General features: G+C 39.2%; 1 protein-coding gene across 2 annotated transcripts in view; it reads left to right on the top strand.

Annotated features, from left to right (window-relative positions):
* AKAP6 (A-kinase anchoring protein 6) overlaps positions 1-22,221 on the top strand; it is a 516,415-nt gene that overhangs the window by 441,227 nt on the left and 52,967 nt on the right. For both annotated transcript variants that reach the window (XM_081157931.1, XM_081157932.1), the window contains one exon: positions 2,635-2,859. In XM_081157931.1, coding sequence (XP_081014057.1) covers positions 2,635-2,859 — 225 coding nt within the window. The remainder of the gene's footprint in view (positions 1-2,634; positions 2,860-22,221) is intronic.

The following is a 22,221-nucleotide window of genomic DNA, read 5'->3' as shown; positions in this document are numbered from 1 at the left end:
ATGAAAAGTGGAGTTGTCGCGACAGCCTTCAAGTCGCACTAAAGCCACCAAAACAAAGATGCAAATCTGACCCAAATCTGAATTGCAGAATTAAATTGGTCTCTGTTTTGTGCCTCAATTTCCAGCTCACTTTTAACAAAAGCCAAAAAAAAAAAAAAAAAGTTTCATGTAATTCATTTCACGCAATGATGGGTTGGGTCTCAGCCAAAGACTGAGATGCAAGAATCTGCCTAAAAGGCAATATAGAGATTCTGTTACCCAGAGACCAGGATGGCACTGTGCAGGAGACAGTGCTGTCCTTTTGTTGGAAGACAGCTGAGAGAGAGAGGTTAAACTGTATTTTCTCATCAACTTCTCTCCTAAATTGCCTTCACTTCAAATCAAGGGTAAGCTAAATTTGTCAATTACTTAAATGATTAATTATAATAGCTAAGTATGGGTGGTGTCAGTTATGGAGCCTCATTTTGCATGCCTTCCATTTCCTGCCTTTTTTTTAATTTTTAAAGAAATAATACTCCAAAAATATTTTGAGTAAAAAGCTCTCGTGTACCTTGATGACTTGGAGAAGAGCCAGTGCTCAGTTTCTGCCATGCTTAATCTAGGTGATTAAAAAGCTGCGAGTTTAATCCTTGCTTTCTCATCTGAATTCACCACACTCTGCGGCTGTGCAAAGTAACTTAAAACGTTAAAAGTTTTTACTCTGACCTATTGTTACATCACTTTTTAATAGCAATTAATGTCTTTCACATTGCAATGTGGTGATTTGAATCAGAACCCACTAAATTCTACAGAATTCACTGATCTCATACAGAAGAAATGTGGTTAGTATATGACGTTTTAAAAGTTGTTTACCAAATGAGAACAGCAACTTTAGGTGCCCGATAATAAAGCGGCAGTCTGTTTATATAGAAATAGAGCTAAATCTGTTTCTAATTTGATAAATAACTAACAGTAATCTTTTTTTGAAAACTGTTTAAAGTATGTCATGTATATTGCTTTCTCAACAAAAAATCTAAATCAACATAACATTAACAAAACAGAATATTTAGTTATCCTTTATGCATCAGACGCCTTAAAAATGGTTGCCATTTTGACAAAAATATCATTTGAATACAATACGCAGAGTTGTGTAATGATTTAGGGAGAGAGAAAGGTGGAGGGGAGATTTGAACAGAGCCTGGGCCACACTAACACCGCCAGGCCTGCCGCTTTAATTGGCATGATTACATTTTAATTGGCATGAAAAAAAATTTAAAGACAAGGATTTTAACTTCTAACAATAGTAAAATAGAGGGATATGGTTTTTAATATTACTTTCATCTAAGGTGAACAGTGTGGAATGGAAATACATTAGAATGAAATGTCAGTGGTGCGTATAGTTTAATCTGTGAAATTTTGTCCCCTGTGCTGCATATTACTCTGTCTCAATTGCATATTAAACAACCCTATCAAGGCAGGCATTGGCATCTGCTGTGCTGACACAAATTGTGAATTAAATGAAATTGATGTCCTCTGTCGTATATTTATGAAGACGGACCATTCTCTGAAGTATTCTGTTTATGAAGAATTTATGATTGCAAACTGTTCCAGAACAAAAAAGTGGCAATAAATTCTTTTTTGTGACCCTACCCTCCAAGGGCATTGATTTCACCTCCTGCTGCTACTTTTGTTACAGCATAAAAACAATAGCTAAATCTGGATTCCACTGAGGGTCTTCAAATTATCAATATTTGCACCATGAAAATATAAGGGTGTTGGCAAGAAAGGCTGTTTTTCTGTTACGATCTCCTAAAGATGCTATTTACAGAACACTACACAGCAGATGAATGTTTGTTGACTTAATTTTATTTGTAATCTAAAAGCTTATTTTTTAGGTTTAATTCATCATTATAGATTAACTCCTACTGATTCTCCAAAGAGAGTGTTTTCCACAACAACAATAAAAAAGCCCTCCCCGACTAGACTACACCTTCATGACACAGTAGTTAATCTAAGAAGGCGTCTAGCATAGTGGATGGGACTTATTTTAACCCACATATTGGAAAGTCTGGCATCCACAAATGCAAAGCGGGAAGAATTGTGGGGCTGAACATTTTCTAAGTCAGGTAAAATGAACAACAGCACCAAGGAGTCTACCCCTTCTTCACAGTCCTCAGTCATATGGTTTGGCAAATAGTAGTAAACAAAAAAGGAATTTCATTCTTCGTGCACAGTCTTCTCTTGGCCTCTTTAGTGTATTGATTAAACTCACGACTTCTATCTCCTGAAAATTTTATGCAGAGAATTTTTTACTATAAACTATCACGAGAATTCAAATGAATTTTTATCAGTGACCATGGTGAACTTCTGGGTCAAATCTCCTTTCCGTTAAAAGAAACTGGAAGTGGATGAGGTCTCCTTAAGCCTAGCGGTAGTCAGAACAACACACAGTGCACAAGAATTCAAATCCTGAAGGGAACAAGGAGCTTATCTGAAGTGAATGGTAGTCCTGAGGTGGCAGGTGTGGCTGGACACCTTCCAGGGGTTCTTGTCACCAGCCAAGTTGTGATACATTTCTGGTACCTAAGCTAATCTTTGTTTTTACTTTTGTTGGTGTTTTCTGTGTTTGTGTTTGCTTTCAATCTGATGCATTAGAAAACCCTAGGAGAGAAGATCCGGGACACAATGGCAGGGCCCAGTGGGCCCGGGCCGCGGGACCTGCTCTCTCCTGAAAGCGGAAGCCTGGTGAGGCAGCTGGAGGTCAGGATCAAAGAGCTGAAAGGGTGGCTGAGAGATACAGAGCTTTTCATCTTCAATTCCTGCCTGAGACAAGAAAAGGAAGGAACAATGAATGCTGAGAAACAACTCCAATACTTTAAGGTAATAAAAATACAATCAAAGTTGATAAAAAGCTTTCTTTATGGTAGGGATGAAATATTTATCAAGTACATAAAGTATTATACCCATGTATCCATGTATCACTGTGCACTTAAATGTTTCCTTGAATTTATAGACACCCTCCACATTTCTTATATGCCAACGCCTGCGTGTGTATAAAGATGAATGTTTAGCGTATCAAATACACATTGGATGGGGGAGATCTCAGCTGCTTGTGTGTTTTGTGCAGGGCCTGTGGAGGGAGAGCTTTGACAAATTAAAAGCAGACGAGCAAACCCTAAAGATGACGACTTTGAAAGGCAGACCTAAATGTTCTATAAATAATGTGGCTAAAAATACTTTCATACATTGATATGATAAAAGCATGTGATGTTACTGAAGACCATTAATGCTAACAAAAGGAAACATAATTTTTACATATGAAAGAATCAACTATTCATGGAGGGGAGAAATAAAGAAAAAGAGGTTCCTACATTCTAGGCATATTCCATTGTAGACAAATGCTAGCAGCGATACAGCTGTGTGTTCCTTGTATGTCCATGAAGATGAGCATTTCCCCGTTTGTTTCCATGTTCTACACAATATCTGTTCAAACACAGTTTAAAATTTAGATGTTTTCTTTTACTGCCCAGGCTGGCCTGTGCCGCTTGAACCCTCTCATAAAGGCAGTGATTGTCTGGGCTCTGACTGGTGTCAGCCCGAGGCTTTGGAGTTGTAGAATATAAACTCAGTAGCAAGAAACCTTCTGGCATGGAAGGTCTTAAAGAGGAGAAGGGTTGAAACCAAGAAGGAAAGAATCTCTAGGGACCTGTTCCTTCTCGAGGCCTCCTAGGACCAGGTTTTATTGACTTCACACCTTCTGCCCTGCAATCTTCTAGCAATCTATCAGGGAATTTAGTCATAATCACATGTGGCTCACACGCTCTGCCATACAGGCAGGATCACAGGGCTCACAGGCATATACCCTCAAAGGTAAGACCACAATCCCTCCCAATAAACTGTCTGCATTATACACCTGCAAATTAGCAAATTACTTAGGTTGAAGACCTCCTGTTCTGCCATTGAATTGACATGACCAAACTGGAGGTTAAAAGAAAGCCTCTTGCCAAGGCAAATGGGTTTTACTGTCAAAAATCTAATATCCAGATGATTTGTTATTTCATCTCTGTTTGTCTCATCCTAATCCCTGTGGCAGGGAGATGGAATCTTCAGATAGTTCCCTCTGTGTTATTTGAATTTAGTAACGTGTACCTTCTAAAGCATCCTGGTCATTAGTAGGCCAGAGGGAACTCTATAGTATCTATAGTATATTGCAGCTTTAGTGAACTGGTTAATGGCCCAGCCAGTTGTATAACCTTGGTCATGTTTCTTATATGATCCCTTGGTGCCTCAGTTTCTTCAACCATAAAATGGGATGCTGCTAGTATTTATCTCACATGCTAATGAGTTTACATATGTAAATTATTATTTCTACTTTTTGTAATGGTGCATTTATACGGGATAGAACTATCTTAACATAAGCCCAAAGATGCTACATAATAATTGGAAACAAAAGCAGGAAGTTTGTTATTATAGATATCTATGTACTTAACTTCCTACCCACATATCTCAATCATACGTATTTGAAAACAACTTTTTTTTTTTACATTTGCTATTATTATAAATGAAAACATGAGCAGTTCTGCATTAATTTTGCTGATGCTTCCAAAGGACATTAGCTTTATGCTCTATCTTTGCGTAGTGTCATCAACATCATTCTCAGCTAGGACCTAGTAAGAAACGTAAAAGAGTGTAAGAGACAGAAAGAGAGACAGAGGGAAGCCTCTCTAGATTTCCAGATCATTAGATAGTTCCTAAGAGTCCTTTGTTTGCTAACACTTTCTAGCCTTAAGGAGAATATTCACTAAACCTAATTCATTATTTACCATGTGCTTCTTAGTGCCTGAAAATAATCATAGAATTTTAATTTCAAAAGTACCAGAGACTATCACATATTTTTTGCTATTTTACTTTTCTTCAAAGATATTTTTCCTTAGAGCATTTTTATGTTTTTAGTGTCACTATTTATTAAACTAACTGCTCTTATACCCCGCTCTTACTCATTTAGCTATTTTTAAAATAATGTAATAAATTCAGAGACTTTCCTACCCCAAACAAAAGGTCAGATCTTAATGGTAATGTTACCAGCAAGGTGAAGAGACCTTGATTCTTGTCTTCTTGAAGGAAAGATTTCAATCAAGAGACAAAGTGCAGCAAAGCGAGCAAGAATTTATTGGCTGCAGTAAAAACACACTTAGAAAGGGCCTAGAAGAAGCAACAGGAGAGTGTCGGCTGGGCTGCTTTGACTCACTAGGAAATCGGAGAAAAGGGGGCCTTGGGGACAGGTTCAGGGGGTTAGCTCAGGATGAGCTGCTGCTGCCCACTGCTCTCTGGTTGCAAGTCTCACGGGGTCCCTTACAGATAGGGGATCCGTGCCTGTGGGTGAAGGAGAAGGGGAGCACCAGGTGGGTCCTTTGTGTTGAGGTATTTACCTTTCTCTTGAGGTGGGAATCTTAGGGCAGGTCTTAGGGGAGGGCCTCAATAGAATATTCATCAGCTTTCCAGGTGCGGTCTTTCAGGGTCACAAAGCAGCTGGTCGTCAGGGAGCCACAGAGTCATTTGCCTGGTTTTGCTGCTTTTCTGGGCCTGGAGCTGAAATACAACTGAAGCCTAGATGTTATCTTTAGGGAAGAAAAGGCCAGGGCATCTAAACCTCATGACCTGCGATATGCTAGGCTCCGGTTCCCTGGGCATGAGGTTCTTGTTTTCCCAGTTTTGCCCCTTGCTAGGCACTCAGGGCTTTCCACCCTGGTGACTTTCTGTACTTGGCCATCGGCCTTGCTCTGCTCATGTCTAACTGCCTGTAACAGCAATGTGCCCCTCAACACATGGTTTCCTCGGCCCTGTTCCATCCTCTGCTTTTCTCACCTAAGGTAGTCATGCTCCATAGCCCCATATGCTTTTTTTAACTTGCTTTCTTTTGATAGGAAGTGGTATTTTAATTTTAGTTATTTTTAACTTTATTGAAAGATATCATGCTGTTATTTTTAGGACTTTTTAACTTAATATTATAATGCCAATATTTATTCATGTTACTGAGTATGGCTGTAATTCATTTATTTTGACAATTGTATAATATTCCATTGTGAGTATATACATGTCTCTCATCTAAGGCTAATAGCAACCTCTGAAGTAGGAATTAGGATCCTGATTTTGCAGATATGGAAAGAGGCACATGGAGGTTAAGTTTTGTATGTCCAAGGTCACTTCCAGTGAGTGACAGAACTAGGTTTTAAATCTAGGGCTGTCTGACTCTAAAGCCCATTTTCTGAACTACTATGCAAAATTGATATTTACTGATATTTACTGAATGCCCTTCCATGCAGGGTGACTCAAAGAGAAGAGCAGGACAAAACTAAATGTCATTGTTTCTGGTAGGTTTATCAGTCAGTCTTCAGCAATTTAGCCAGAATTGTAAATAGGTTTAGCTACTGAAGATCTTGGGAGTTGAAAAGATTTGTATTTTACTTTACAGTTTTGTACTATATCAGTGTAAATTTCCTTGCCATGTGTCACTTTTCTAAATTTAAACTTTTCCATCTTTCTTTGAGATTAGAGCTCTGAAAATTTTTGTTTATGGCCAGAAACTCTAGTCCCTTCTAAAATGTTGACCTTGAGGAGTTTGACCTGATAAGCTAAGTGGATCTAACATGATAACACTTCTTTTAAAGACAGCTTTCTGCATGTCTGTTGGAATAAATGTCTTTCCTACGCAGAACTCTAAATATTTCTGAGCTGTTTACTCTTTAACGCTTAGTGTATGATTAATCAAGTATACTGTATGTTACTACATTCATTGCAAGAATGAAACCAAATGTTTGTAATACAATAATAATGTAATGTTTATAACCTGTCAAAATCGTAATTGGTAAGCATATGTAGAATAAGAACTTTTTACTTACTACAGATTCAAAGAACAGATACCCCCTGCCTTTCTGTATGACAAAGCCGCTCAGGTAGGAGAGTTATTAAATAACTTTTACCTCTGGGAAATGTTTGCCATGCCCCCCCCTTCTTGAGGGTTCTCAAATGTTCCTACCATCATAGGTCACATAGGACACAGGCTTTATCTGCAGGGTTTAGCTTTATGATTCTCTGTTCTCTAAAATCTCAGGCTTTTAACAGAATCAATTCCTTTATATAACTCCCGGAGTAATGATAGATAAGCCATAGTGCACTGCCCAGGAGAGCTGGAGGGAGGGTGCAGGGCTGCATATAAACAGGAAAGCCCGTCCTTTTGTAGACAGTGTTTCCTTCTCAGAGCTTGGTTTGGGATGAGAGAAAGGATCTGGATCTTAAGTTTTCAGACAAAGAGAAAAAGCAATTGTGGGATGTATTATTTTTCTTTAAGGCAGTGAGTGTGATAAATGTGGAATTAGACACAAGGCAAAAGTCTACCTAAGAAAGAAAAAGTCAAAGTCCAGCACCGGGAGAGACATGAAGGTGGGAACCTAAGAGCCCTGGGAGAAAAATGCAAAATTGTCAAGGAGTGACCACAACATGACCCAAAATGTGGAGAGCACGTGGGAGATGGAATGAGGCGGCTGGTGAAGGGCCAAGTGGAGCTGTGTGTGCGGCTTCAATGCCATTGGCTGGAAAGCACTACTTTTTAACCATGACTTGTAAAAGAGAAAAGAAAATAATTCTTAATCTTATGTTCCTTGCATCTCATAACCAAATTCATTATTTTAAAGACTCAAATTGGGAAAAATGATCTATTAGCAGCTAAAGGAGGTGGAAGCCCTGGACGGGGCCCACAGCAGCCTGGGAAGGACAGGGTGAGACCCACCAAGAAGCCCTCTCATCAGGAGGGTGAATGAGAGGAGTAGATTTGGTGACCTCATCAATGATTAATGCCCCAAATTTGCTTAGAAATTTAAATTTGACCAAGAACTTTTATGTATGTTAAACCTTACACAAATCATGTAAATTGAACATTGTGAGCCCTTCTTATGTGTATTTTTATTTATTTTTATGAATGAAGAACTTGAGATGTGGAAAATAAGTGTGACTTGTTTGAATCCACACAGACACCAGCAGCAGAAACAGCAAAAGCAATGGCCTTTGGGTTCAAATTCCAACATTCTCCCATCCCGTCATTCACTGACCCTTCAAAAATAAACATTGAAACCTGGCTTTACTCTAAACCAAGTGCTGGCCAACATATCTGTAAAAGGTCAGGTAATAAAGCCTCTGTTGCAATTACTCAACTCTGCTGTTGTAGTGGAAAAGCACAGATGATATGTAAATGAGTAAATACAGTATGTTTAATAAAACAAATTTACAAAATTATTTACAAAAGCAAGCAGTGGGCAGGATTGATTAAGTAGACTTAGTTTCCTGACCCTGCTCCAGATTACAAAAATCATCATAAACACGAGAGTGGTTACTGTCTGCGTTTCCTTTAGGGAAAGGCGGCTATACTAGAATTGCATTAGGAGGAACAGAATGGTCTTAATAATTTTAACAATGACAACTCATAGTTATACAGTGTTCAGGAGATGTAGTCAGTTTCAAAATATTTTACCTGCATTTGCTTATTTAATCCTCAGCATCATCCTGAGGCAGGCGGTTTGTTATCATCTCTGTAAAGATGAGGAAACTGAGGCAGGGAAGATTGAAGTAAGTCACTCAAGGCCGTACAGTTAGTGACTGAGTCAATAGTCGCACCTGGAGAATCTGTTCCAGAAGCTGCCGCTGCTTTGTAGACTCAGTGGTCTCTAGGTGAGAGCTGTTTCTGAAAAGGGAACACACATTACAGGAGTCCTCCCTTACCCATGGTTTGCTTTCTGCAGTTTCAATTACTCACCAAAAATATTAAATGGAAAATTCTTAAGTTTTAAACAGTTCATAAATTTTAAATTACGCGCTGTTTTGAGCATCGGGATGAAATCTCGTGCCATCCTTCTCTCCGGCCTGGGACGGGAATCATCCCGTTGTCCAGCTGTGAGTCCCTTAGTAGCGTCTGGGCTATCAGATGGATTGTCAGGGCGTCGCAGTGCTCGGAACCCTTAGTTTACTTAATAAAAGCCTCAAAGTGCAGCAGTGATGCTGGCAATTGAGACCGGCCAAAGAGAGGCCCTTTGTACAAAGGTGAATACATTGCAATAAGCTATTTTGAGAGAGAGCACATTCACATAGCCTTTATCACGGTATGTTGTTTTCGTTGTTCTATATCGTTATTAGTTATTGTTGTTAATCTCTTACTGTGCCTGATTTGTCAATTAAACTTATAGGTAGTTATGTGTAGGAAAACACCTAGTATATATAGGGTTCGAGACATCCACTGGGGTCTTGGAATGTATTCCTCGCAGATAAGGGGGGCTGCTGTTACTGGTGGCTTACTCTATTGTTGCTCATCCCATTTCTGACTTCTTTACAGCTGGAGGAAGTCAGCAAGTCGGTGTTTTAAATCTTGGAAATGACAAATTTTAGAGTAGGGTCTTTAAAAGGTTTTCAAGTTAACTATGAAACGTGGAACATCACTAATGTACTTTTACAAAATAAAGAGATAAATAAAAGAGCTGAATACAGTTCCTATGCTTTAATAAATATTTTCCAAGTGTGTAATTTCCAGAAACAAAAATAGGACCAATCTAGCCAAAACATTTTGAGGGAATTTCCCATGTCCACTATAATCAATCTCAAATGGCACTATAAATAATCACACTTCCTGTACCCCCAAACCCCACATTTTTAAGGCGATTAGGTTGAAAGACAGGATAAAACATTTTAGAAGTTTTGAGATCTGAGAAAGGAGGCCATAGTTTCTTCCAGCCCCTGATCATCCCTGCTGCTGCATCCCGGAGCCATTACAAACTTTGTAAGGACACTGTTGGCAAAGCTGCAAACAAAGAATTATAGTAATTCAATCGGGCTGCAGCAAAAGTATGCAAAATGCTTTCAAAATCAACAGAAGTCACACAGGATTTTATACTTTCTATATGTCTTACATAAATTTTTTAAAACACTATTATATTAACCACGTATGTTTATCAGAAGGAAATACTGAATTCAACGTTTATCAGATATTTTTTCCCTGCCATATATAAAAAACCCATCACCTAACACTTCTTTGGAAGTAATTTAAGTAATTGGATACAATCCAGAACTGCCTTGTAAAAATAATTGGCTGGGTTAAGGTTGAAATTCAAAGATAGATTTAAATAAATGTTATTCACAGTACCATCTGGGGGTGGGGGTGACCCACAAGAAATTTTTATAGGCAGTCCCAGTGCAGACTTCTGAAGTAAAAGAAAATGGAACAACAAAGGCCTAGTTCTTTCTGAACACACCTTTTACTAGAATAAGATGCTGAACGATTCCCATCCAGTGAAGGGTTCTGCCCCTGAGCCGAGGATGCAAAGATATAGCCATGTGCTCCCTTCATGTGTGTTTGTATTACTGCTCTCAGGTAAACCTGATTCAGGGAAGGTGTGGAAAGGTGAGGGAGAGATCTCACCCATCCTGCCCGGAAAACCAGACAACTGCGTTTAGACTGTGAGACCACTGATGAATGTTTCTGTTCTTTTTTTTTTTTTAAATATATCTTTTTATTGATTTCAGAGAGGAAGGGAGAGGGAGAGAGAGAGGGAGAGGGAAGAGAGGGAGAGGGAGAGGGAGAGGGAGAGGGAAGAGAGGGAGAGGGAAGAGAGGGAGAGGGAAGAGAGGGAGAGGGAAGAGAGGGAGAGGGAAGAGAGGGAGAGGGAAGAGAGGGAGAGGGAGAGGGAGAGGGAGAGGGAGAGGGGAGGGAGAGGGAGAGGGAGAGGAGAGGGAGAGAAACATCAATGATGAGAGAGTCATTGATCGGCTGCCTCCTGCACGCCCCCGACTGGGGATCGAGCCCGCAACCCGGGCATGTGCCCTGACCGGGAATCGAACCCCGATCGCCTGGATCCTAGGCCGATGCTCAACAGCTGAGCCACGCCCAGCTGGGCAAGCGTTTCTATTCTTAACCGATTTGTTAGCATTACTTAAATGTTGTTTTTACTGTTAATAAACTCAAGTTAGGAAGAAACTGGGAGGACGGAATTGAAAAGGTGTCTTCCTGTTGTCCACTTAGGTAAGTGTAGGATTAGAGCCGCGAATCTGACCCGCCACGGGGCAGAGGCATAAGCGTGTGGCTTCAAGATGCTCGGGTTTATCCGGGTTCTACCTATTTATAACCCATATTTCCTTAATGCTTCAGTTTTCTCATCTTAAAAATGGATATAATAACAGCACACCTCAGAGAGCAGTTATGTTAAATTAGATAATATATACAAAAGCCTCTTAAAATACAGCCTGCCTAGTAAGAACTCTATATATATTAGCTATCAGCATTATAATTACTGTAGCATAAACCTATTCCTTTTTAAGCATTTATTTTTAATACAGCAAGGTAAACAGAAAAATTAAGTAGATAAATGGTAAACATAAAGAAAACCCATGAGGTTCCAATTACTTCAGATGAGTTGTATGATCTCTAGGAACTGAATTATCTGTTAGTTGGATAATTGACCTATTACCATCTAGGTAAAACCATGAGAGAATTGTTTTCCTCTCAAGACTAGAATAAAAGAAGTTAGTCATACACTTCCTAAGTGTGCCTCTTACCTGTAGAAAGGGGGTGCAAAACCAGATCCCAGATTATCAGAGGGGGGGTCTCCACATTAGCTTAATTTGCAGTTTTGAGCAAGACGGTGAACAGAGTCCATTTTCTTCCTCACTTCTGTTTCCCTGACCTTTTGTATCTTCACATTTATCCCAGGTTAGTACACACAGGCACACACACACAGTTAGACAATTAGACCTTCATTTAAGGAGATAAACAAATTTTATTTTTTTTAGTGTTCATCCTGAGTTTTCAGTCACCTTCTGTAGCTTTCCTGCCACATTATTCTTCGCTAATTTACCAGTTGATGGTATTTATTGGATGCTTTTGCTAGGTTTTGTTAGTCAGCAGCATTATGACCTAGGATTTTCAGTTGTGTAATCTCGATAGATAATTTCTCTCTGCCTGATATTTTTTTATTTGCAAATTTAGGTTTTTGGATTGAAAGGATTCCCTTCAACTTTAGCATCCTGTGATTCTGTAATAGCCATCTTTGTCCATCGGTAAATGTATTCAATTATAGATGCCATTTAATTCCTCTAAACAACATTTTCAGTTTGGCACAGAACTTCTGGTTATACGGCCAGTTCTGTACGCCAGGGTTCACGTTTCCTCATTGGAAACGATGCTGCAGAAGGACAAAGGAATCCTTTGAACCACAGTTGCAATGCTATGGCCTTTGTCACCATGGTAGCCAACTATCTCTTTGTACCCATTTCCTTTCTAACATTATAATATCTTTATAATTGTAATAGAAATGCTGATCTAAAATGGAAAATAAAAGGTCTGCTTAGTTATGAATTTTAGTGAGGATGATGGCAACGGTAACATGAATATACATCTCTACATATATTTATATAATTTTATAAATCATTGATAACTTGGTTGATTTAAAAGTAGGAAGAAATATACCAATATATTGCTGGTGCAGTAGTGACAAGCAAATGTACAGGTGTGTAAGAAATGGAAGATGGAAAACTCTGGGTGAAAATTAACAACCAGGTTGAACAGATGGAGGATTTGAATCTAACAGAACTAACCAGAGGCCATGAAATCAGAGGCCTAGACTTTTCCTTTCTCATCTCTTAGGTGCCTTGAGGTCCTTCACACTGTATGTAAAGGCTTACTATATCCTTGCCTGTCATTCTGTTATCAATGTTTAGCATATTATTTTAAGTGAATTTCTTTTAAATTACATTTTAATCAAGTTAGAAAGTCTGTATCTTAAAATAAGAACATTAAGCTCATTCACGTTTATTTTTTTATATATATTTTTAAATTAAATTTATTGGGGTGACAGTGATTAATAAGATTATATAGATTTTAAGTGCACGATTCTATGATACATCATCTGCATATTGCATTGTGTGCCCACCACCCAAAGTCAAATAATCTTCCATCACCATATATTTGGCCCCCTTTACCCTTTACTACTCCTGACCCCCTTCTCTCTGGTAACCACCATACAGTTGTCTGTGTCTATGAGTTTCAGTTTTACATCCTACATATGAGTGAAATCATATGGTTTTTAACTTTTTCTGTGTGACTTACCTTGCTTAGCATGATACTCTCAAGATCCGTCCATGTTGCAAATGGCAGTCTTTCCTCTTTTCTTATGGCTGAGTAGTATTCCATAGTATACATGGACCACATCTTTACCCTGTCGTCCACTGAAGGACACTTCAGTTTTTTTTCATGTCTTGGCTGTGAATGATGCTGCAGTGAACATAGGGGTGCATATGTCTTTACAAATAAATGTTTTCAAAATTTTCAGGTAGATACCCGGGAGAAAGGTTGCTGGGTCAAATGGTAACTCTATTCTAAATTTTTTGAGGAGCCTTTATACTGTTTTCCTTGGTGGCTGCATTAGTTTACATTCCCACCGGCAATGAATGAGGGCCTGCACATTAATTTTCTTGATTGAGGCTGCTGAACTTCAACCTCACCACATTTCTTCACTCAGTCATTCAGTAGATATTTAGGTGCCCCCCATGTGGCAGGCACTAGCCTGGGTGTGAGCAATGCACAAAGCTTACACTGCGGGCCTGTTTAAATGGTTTGCTATAAAGCATCTTGTTTTGTTCATTTTTACTCGAGTAAATTGGAAAGCTTTTTAAAAAGTATTTACTTTCAATATCAAGAATAAATCAACCTCTCATTGATGCCACTTTTAAAATGAGAAATGACTTAATTTTCCCGCATTCTCTACTCAATTTCTGCATTTTTGTTGATATCGTGAATGTAATTATTCACTACTATTATTTTACTAGTATATTTACATTTTTCTCATACTTTCAATAATTTCTTTTGACCTTTGCATATTTTAAAAGAATATGAAAAATAATTCAGGATTAATTCTTTATAATATTCTGTTGCTCAACATCCGTTTTTTTTTTTACCATGGTTTTTCTCTTTTTAAAAAAATAATTATTGCCTGGCCGGGCGTGGCTCAGCGGTTGAGCATCAACCTAGGATCCAGGCGATCGGGGTTCGATTCCCGGTCAGGGCACATGCCCGGGTTGCGGGCTTGATCAATGACTCTCTCATCATTGATGTTTCTCTCTCTCTCTCTCCCTCTCCTTTCCTCTCTCTGAAATCAATAAAGATATATTTTTTAAAAATAAAAAAATAATTATTCTTATATTTACCACTGGAATGTCTTCTAATAATTTTTTTAGGAAAATTTCATTCCTAGTATATTTCACAAACCCTTGCATTCCTGAGATATGGTTTACTTGACTTTACATATAAACAATAACGAGGCTGAATATAAAGTTTTGGTATGGGGAGTATAATCTTTTGCCATCAAAACTGCTTTTGGCATTTATAGTCGTAAAGGAAAATTTTGTTCCCACATGGCAACTTTGTTTTTCATTTTTATGTGACTAGGTATTGGTCTCTTTTCATTTCTTTGGCTGGTAACTTGGTGAGTTGTAATTAATTTTGAAAATTTAAATCCTGCTTTAGATCGGAAGTTTTGCCTACTGTTTGACTATTGCCCATTCTCCGTGTGTTTAGTTCCCTCCTTTTGCAGCTCCTATTCTGTGCACATTAAGTCCCCTGGATCTTCCCTTCACTTAAAGAAATCACTTCTTATTATCAGGTGTTTATCTAGGGACTTCTGGTAGGATTCTCAAGGTGGTTTTGTGTTTCCGCAGTACCTAATTTTGCAGCTTATTGTTTTCATTGCAATTTTTAATACAACAAAAGTCCTTTTCATCTTTGTACAATCTTCACTGGTCTTAATTTGTTCCGTCTTCAAAAGTGCCCACCTCGGCCCCATGGATGCACTAATATCCTTGCACATATTTTCAAGAAATGGATTGAATTTTTTCTTTTATTAAATCTATTTCAAAGGGCTCTATTAGTCTATTTTGCTTTGAGTCCACCAGTTGGGCCCTCTCTTGAACTACGATGTCTGTTAGTATGTGTGTTGGTTTTCTCTCTCTGCTTATTTTTAAGGAGGGGGTTTTTGTTTTCAAGGACTGGGTGTTGAGATAGGTCGCCTGAGATATTTTATAAGGGGCTCCCTGTACAGATATTTCAGGTCCAGACAAAAACTAAATGAAAAATTTAGATTTCATTTAGTTTTATTATAAATCAGGGATGAGAAAGTATAGACCATATACATGAGATAATGAACTGTCTATTGATACAGAAGCATAGGGGTACCTACATGTCTGATGTCGGTGCAGTTGAATGCAAGCCGAGAAGCCTACGCGTTTTTCATTCCTTAGGGGCATCCTCAGCGTCCCAGAGCAGGAGAGTGATCCTGGAGAGCTGTGTTTCCATCCGCTTGGAGGGAGAAAGCCCCATCGGGAGGCAGCTCACTCTAATTTAGGTGATACATCCTGGGGGCTTGAAGTAGTGCAATTACAGTGGGAGAGAGAAGGCTGGATTTAAGAGACTGCAGGGTGAGAGATGACAGAACTTGGAAAGTGCTCTGCTGGTGGGGTGAGGGAGAGGAAGGAGGCTGAGGCCTTCCTCAGCCACACTCCCACCAGGAGCCCCCCCTGGAGCGCTGTTGTCTGCACTGGCTCACGGTACCCCCTCTCCTTTTTTTGTAATTGAAGCCGTCTTTTTTATTCTTTAATTGATTTTACAGTGAGAGAGGAAGGGAGAGAAAGAGAGAGAGAAACATCAGTTTTTTGTCCCACTTACTTATGCATCTGTGGTTGATTCTCGCATGTGCTCTGACTGGTTATTGAACCCCCAGCCTTGGTGTACAGGGACGATGCTCTAACCAACCGAGTGGTCCAGGCAGGGCTCACAGGCCCCTTTCAAGGAAGAAAATCTTCAAGGAAAGGCATTGAAAGTAATAGAACTTGTGTAAGGATGGAGGGGTTCTGGTACCTAAAAAGAGGAGCCAGTTCAAAATTATTTAGGGAGTGTGGATAGAAATATTTTTAATTAATTCGATGCCATTCTCTTAAGCAAATACCTATGTCAAGTGCTGTGCTGGGTGCTGGGGATACTGTGGTAAATCATCCGTTGTCCTCTCCCAAGGAAAACGCAGTCTAAAGGGGATATAGACAAGTCAGCAGGGAAGGGAAACAGAATGTGGAGAGTGCTTGATAGTGTGCTGTGGGAGCACATGGGGCCCTGGGAGGCAGGTTCTTGTGGGGAAGGGCAAGTTTTTAGAGCAGTTTTAGGTTCACAGCACAGTTGAGGAGAAGGGACGGCAATTTCCCACACACCCCCTACTCCCACACATACATAGTCTCCCCCATCATCAACATCCCCCACCAGAGTGGGACATTCGTTACAACTGATGAACCTACATTGGCACATCATAGTCTCAAAAGTCCATAGTTTATATTATGGTTCATTCTTGGTGTTGACATCCTATGGGTTTAGACAAATGTTTAACAGCATGTATCCATCATTATGGCCTCATACTGAGTATTTTCACTGCCCTAAAAATCCTCTGTGCTCTGCCTCTTCATTCCTCTTCCCCCACCCCCACCCCAACCCCTGACCACCACCACTGACCTTTTTACTCTCCATAGTTTTGCCTTTTCTAGAATGTTGTATGGTTGGGGTCATACAATATTTAGCCTTTTCAGATTGGCTTCTTTCACTTAGTAATATGCATTTAAGATTCCTTCATGTCTTTCATGGCTCAATAGCTCATTTCTTTTTAACACTAAATAGTATTCTATTGTCTGGATGTAGCATAGTTTATTAAACCATTCACCTACTGAAGGACAGCTTGGTTGCTTCCCAGTTTGAGGAATTGTGAGTAAAACTGCTATAAACATTTATGTGTAGGTTCTTGTGTGAACATAAGTTTTCAACTTCTTTGGGTGTAAATACCAAGGAGCACGTTTGCTGGATCTTATGGTAAGAGTATGTTTATTTTATAACAAACTAACAAACTATCTTCCAAAGTGCCGGTACCATTTTGCACCCCCACCAGCAGTGAATGAGAGGTTCTGTTTTCCCACGTCCTTGCCAGCATTTGCTGTTGTCAGTGTTCTGAATTTTGGCCATTCTGCTAGGTATGTGGTAGTATTTCGTTATTGCTTTAAGAGTATAAGACATTTTAGAGTAGGAGCCATCTTGAAGTCGTGTTTGTTTTGTGTGCCCTTTATAGTATCATAGGCAATGCCTAAGACTTAGTCACTAGATGCTCAGGAAGTGCTTAACAGGTTGTAAAATTTCATCATGGGATGAGACCTGAGATCTTAGCCAGCTCATCCTCCTATTCCAAAGAAGAGAAAACCAGGTCTCTCATAAATTAAATGACTCGCCCAGGACAGAGCCAGAGCCAGAGCCAGAGCCAGATGGTAGCCCACATCTCCGGAATCCTAATCCAGGCCAAAGTCCAGTAATACTTGTGATTTCATGTGAGTTGTCATTGATGCCTTTGCAATTTTCACATCTCCATTTTCCCTCTGTAAAAAGAGATATTAAGCTTATCTCATTGGAAGAATAGAAATAAAAAAATGATTATCACAAGGGACTTTGTGATTAATAGGAAATGTGGAGATGCTTATTCATACTATGAAGTGCTATTTTAAACAGTATTAAAAACACATATAATAGCTAACCAAGGATCCTCTGGCACTGAAACTCAGAGACTTACCATCTTTTCTGCAACAGCTTCTCATTTCCAAGGTCTTTCCTCTCAGGAGTTCAACGCGGTATAGAGTTTGCTATCATTTTTCACCTTGTGTTTATGTTGCACCTCCGTCGGAGGGGCTTAAAGAGATTTACAGACATTAGCTTCTAATCCCCCCAAACCTCTCTAAGACGGGGCAGAAGCACAAATCATTATTCCCATCTGGAAAAAAAAAATAGCCTAACTTATCTCTCTTAATTTCACTGATGCTCTAAACTGTTGATTAAATCCTAATTTATACCCTGTACATTTAGAATATCAAATTCTCTTCCCCAAGGATATTTTTCTTTCTTTTTTAATTTAATGTCATCAGGATAAGTGTAAAAATAGATTGACAGGCCTGGTGTTAGAAGCTTCTTTGAGAAGCACAGGATAGACAGTAACCCGGTTCCTCTCTCGCTCTCCACCTTTTATCAAAATGTTCTTTATTGCCCTTCAGTCATGACAGGAGAAATGATTTTTAGGAATTGGAGGGATGTTTCTTTTTTTTTTTAAAATATATCTTTATTAATTTCAGAGAGAAGAAAGTAGAGGGAGAGAGAGAGAGATAGAAACATCAATGATGAGAGAGTCATTGGAGATCGAGCCCTCAACCTGAGCATGTGCCCTGACCGGGAATTGAACCCCAATCTCCTGGATCCTAGGTCGATGCTCAACCGCTGAGCCACGCCCGGCTGGGCTGGAGGGGTGTTTCAAGACTCATTCGCTCCTTTATCTGTTAGCCAAGACCAACCAGCAAGAGAACCAATTGATGTTTATTCAACCACGCCCATCCTAACTTTCAACAAAACACTGGTGCAACAGACTTCAGAGCTTTACAAAAACAACAATAGAACTTGAATTTTCAGTCTGTGTGCTCTGCTTAGGTATGTGGTTCTCACTATAAGTATATTTGGAATTAGACTTTGAAGATGTTAGAACATGGCCAAGACATGAGCAGAATTTGAGACCACGTAAGGTTGATTCACTCAAATGATTGCAACAATACACTTGTCCAATTGAAGCAGTTGCCCTCAGTTCAGGTCAGTGAAAAGGCAAATAAATTAAAATGATAAAGACAAAATGAAATTAATATTTCACTACCCCTAGAAGTTCATCAGAAGAGATGAGAATCCACTTGCAACTGAGAGATATTCAAGGTTATATTTTACTGCTTTTTAAAAGTCCATCTCAGACCACCATATGATACTTTCTCTCTCATAAAAGAATAAAGTTATGTAATAACCTATGCCAGAAGATGCTAAAGACTAAAGGAGCATTGGGGGTATTGGAGGCATATAAAAGTTACATGATTTACTTGAGATCACACAACTAGTTACTGCCAAACCAGCAGAAGACTAAATTGTGGGGGGTTTTGCTCAATCTAAGTTGCTTCTCAAGTGTTCAACTAAAATACCTTCATGCTCAGGTGACTTATATTTGCCTTGCCACCAAAATATTCGATGAGGCTGAGAGGACTACCCCCTCCACCCCCACCCCCCACCATGTAGTCAGTATTCTTTTGGGGAGCAGACAGGAGAAAGATGTGATACCTCCTCTCAGAAGAAAAAAGTATATGTATTCCTCTAAAAGGAAATTTAGCTTTATTCAAGAAAATGTTCTCAAAATATTCTCATTGACCTCCACTTGGCTTTAGCTATGGGAGTGTTTTAAAGAAAGAAGTTCTTATTACATTTCCTTTTCACAAGGGTCCAGAATATTGCTTTGAGCTAAATAATCATTATAGCAATTTACCAGTTGGCTAATATTTATTCAGCATCTCCCCGCCGCCTGATATAATAGTTGAAGAGTGTTTTGCCATTATTTATTAGTTAAACTTCTAAAGGACCCCGTGAGCGTGGTTAGTATTGCTGCAGCCCGGGAATACTGAAGGCTGGTGGGAGAGAGTTGAGTTGCCCTGGGCTTCACAAGCACAAGGGGGGAAAGCTAAGATGCAAATTCCCAGTGGTCCAAACTCACAGGAAACCGTCCCATTTATTTTAGATGCTATGGAAATAAAACCAGAAATATGAAGTTTATAGAGTTGTCTGTACCACAGCTTCTAAGGTGAGGGAGGAGTAATGAATGAACAGAAGGGTCTTTCTAATATTAACTTTTCCGAACCCCCAGTACCATTTTCCTCCTTTTTGGGCGGCGGTGTTCCCCACAGCCTAACTGTTCCTGCATTTTAACTGTGTCCCTGGAGTTCTCGAATTCGTTCATTTCCCACCTGCAGGATTCTGGAATTACAGGAGAACTTCCCTAAAATACCAGTTCCTACCTGTTACCCGTGAAGTAACACGCTGAGCTTTGTGACGAGTTCCAGGAACGGCTTCATAGGAAATAAAGAATAAGCTAGCCAGACATAAGTCTGGAAAAATAGGGTGTTTTTAGAGGAGAGGGGTGAAGAACAGCCAGCTGTGTCTGGGTGAGAGAGCTGGAGAAACGCCGCGCATCAGAGCGGGGCGAGCCGGGATCTCTTCTAACAGCCCACGGTCTGCGGCGTGTCGCGCTTTCCTGGGAGGCCCCTGGGCCACGCTTGCTCCCGCGCTCTCCCGCTTTCCTCCCGCACAGCCTCCCATTCTCCTGCTGTGGCCTTTGCTGCGATCCGCTCATAGATTTAGCCTCGTGGGTGCACCTGACCGGATGGGCCTTTGACCTGGCCGGGGAAGGCGCAGACCCATGACAAGCACAGATGCGTTCAGGGCTGGGGTTCCCAGGGACCCTGGAGAGGAAAATCGCCTTCCGCCAGTCCCCAGAATTACTCTGAAACGATTCCCACGGAATCAGGAAGGATAAAAAGCACAGTAGGTGTTGTAAATAGATTTCAAAATATAATAATGTAAAAATAAATGACAATTAATGCCTTATCTGCTTATGAAAGGAGGGATTGTAGGATTTTCAGGAAAGGTATTCTGTAGTAGAATTGGCTAAGTTGCATTTATATCCAGCAGCCTTTCCCCTTTATTGCTAAAAGTACCTTTTTATAACTGCAGGCTGGTTTAGCATCTTAACAATAATGGACATGTTTTTAAAAGATTATTGCCAAAAGTGCATTCTTTATTCCAGGGAGACTCTGTAATAGATACCAGCATTTTAGTAATGATACAAGCAATCTGTAAGCTATTACAGTTTTCTTTGGAGTAACTTAATCTTCATATTGTTTTGTATGTCTGGAATTTTAATAGTGTTTTTAATTTAGAAAAGGAAATATATAACATATTACTAATTACATGTGAATATGAACTAAGCACATGACCACTGAGCTTGATTCTTAAAAACAAACATATTTAAAAGTACTTAACCTAGTGTGGGGAAAGTCACAGAGAAATTAAAGAATGCCGCACGGGGACAGCAACAGCTTTCATGGAATAGCACAGTGAGGGTCTGCATTTTTAGATGGTTATTATATTTTGGTCCACACTCAAAAATAGCTAAGGGGAATAGAAACACTCCTTTCCAAGTATAATTAATATTTTTTCAGTACATGAAGGTACCAACAATTAAAACAAAAGTGAGTGTTTATGAAAGAATGATGACCTTTTTTCTCGATGACACCATTTGTCCAAGAGTCTCAAGAATTTGTAGTATTAATGAATAGTCCTGGCGGTCCTTAATGATTCAACTTAATTGGTGAGGATACTAGATTGCAAGGAAAAGTAAGATTTTTTTCTAGGTCAAAGATCAGGCTAATTAGGCCATGGAGGTAAAGGTGAATGACCCTTGGACCTCACTGCTACCTAAACAAACAGAGGGAGGTGATTTTTCTTTAAAATGAAAGTATTCACTGAAAATATTTTGATTTTAAATGGGTATAAGAAATCACTTAGTGTTAGAATATAGACTTATGTTATGTACAATTTTAAAACTCTTTTGGCACACATCCTAGACTCTCTTTAAGGAACCGATAGAGATGTGCTTGGCAAACCAATTCGGGGACTTTAATACTATTTTTTAAATCTAGTTTTTATATTAAATAAGCCAGTTTGTTATTTTTGAAAGAAGTTATAATCTTCTTAAAACTGTCATTCTCTGTTTCTGACTTGCAATTAGATGGTATTTCCAAAATGTCAGACCTAGATTCTGCTTCTACCATCACCATAATAAAATGTGACAGCCAAGATATTATATCAATACCTTTTCCATAATTAGCAATAAGGATCCTGCCAAGGGTTAACTAGAAAAGTTTCATAAACATTTTTCTACAAATGGTCCTGACGGCAGTATTATGCTTTTAAAATCTGCTAATGTAGCAAAGACTCATGACAACCAGGAGACAAATCTATGAGCAAAACTGTTTGGAGAGAATAGTTTTGTAGTATATGATGTATGTTATGTAAATGAGCTTATTAGGACTCTCATCTATTTTATTATTGGTGACCAACTTAATAGAGGCATTTAAAAAACAATATTTCTGCCTGACTTCTAGAAATGAAGAAGATACATTGATATAATTGAGAGCAAATGATTGCATGTCGTGCCATTTAATCATGTCATTTTTCAATTGCTATTTTTTGCACTTCACTGCATGCTTATAGAATATTTAGTT

This window comes from Miniopterus schreibersii (genome assembly GCF_964146895.1).
Source record: "Miniopterus schreibersii genome assembly, chromosome: 1".
In the NCBI taxonomy this organism is placed as follows: Eukaryota; Metazoa; Chordata; class Mammalia; order Chiroptera; family Miniopteridae; genus Miniopterus; species Miniopterus schreibersii.
Note: the sequence above shows the minus strand (reverse complement) of the source record. Positions and strands in the feature narration are given on the sequence as shown.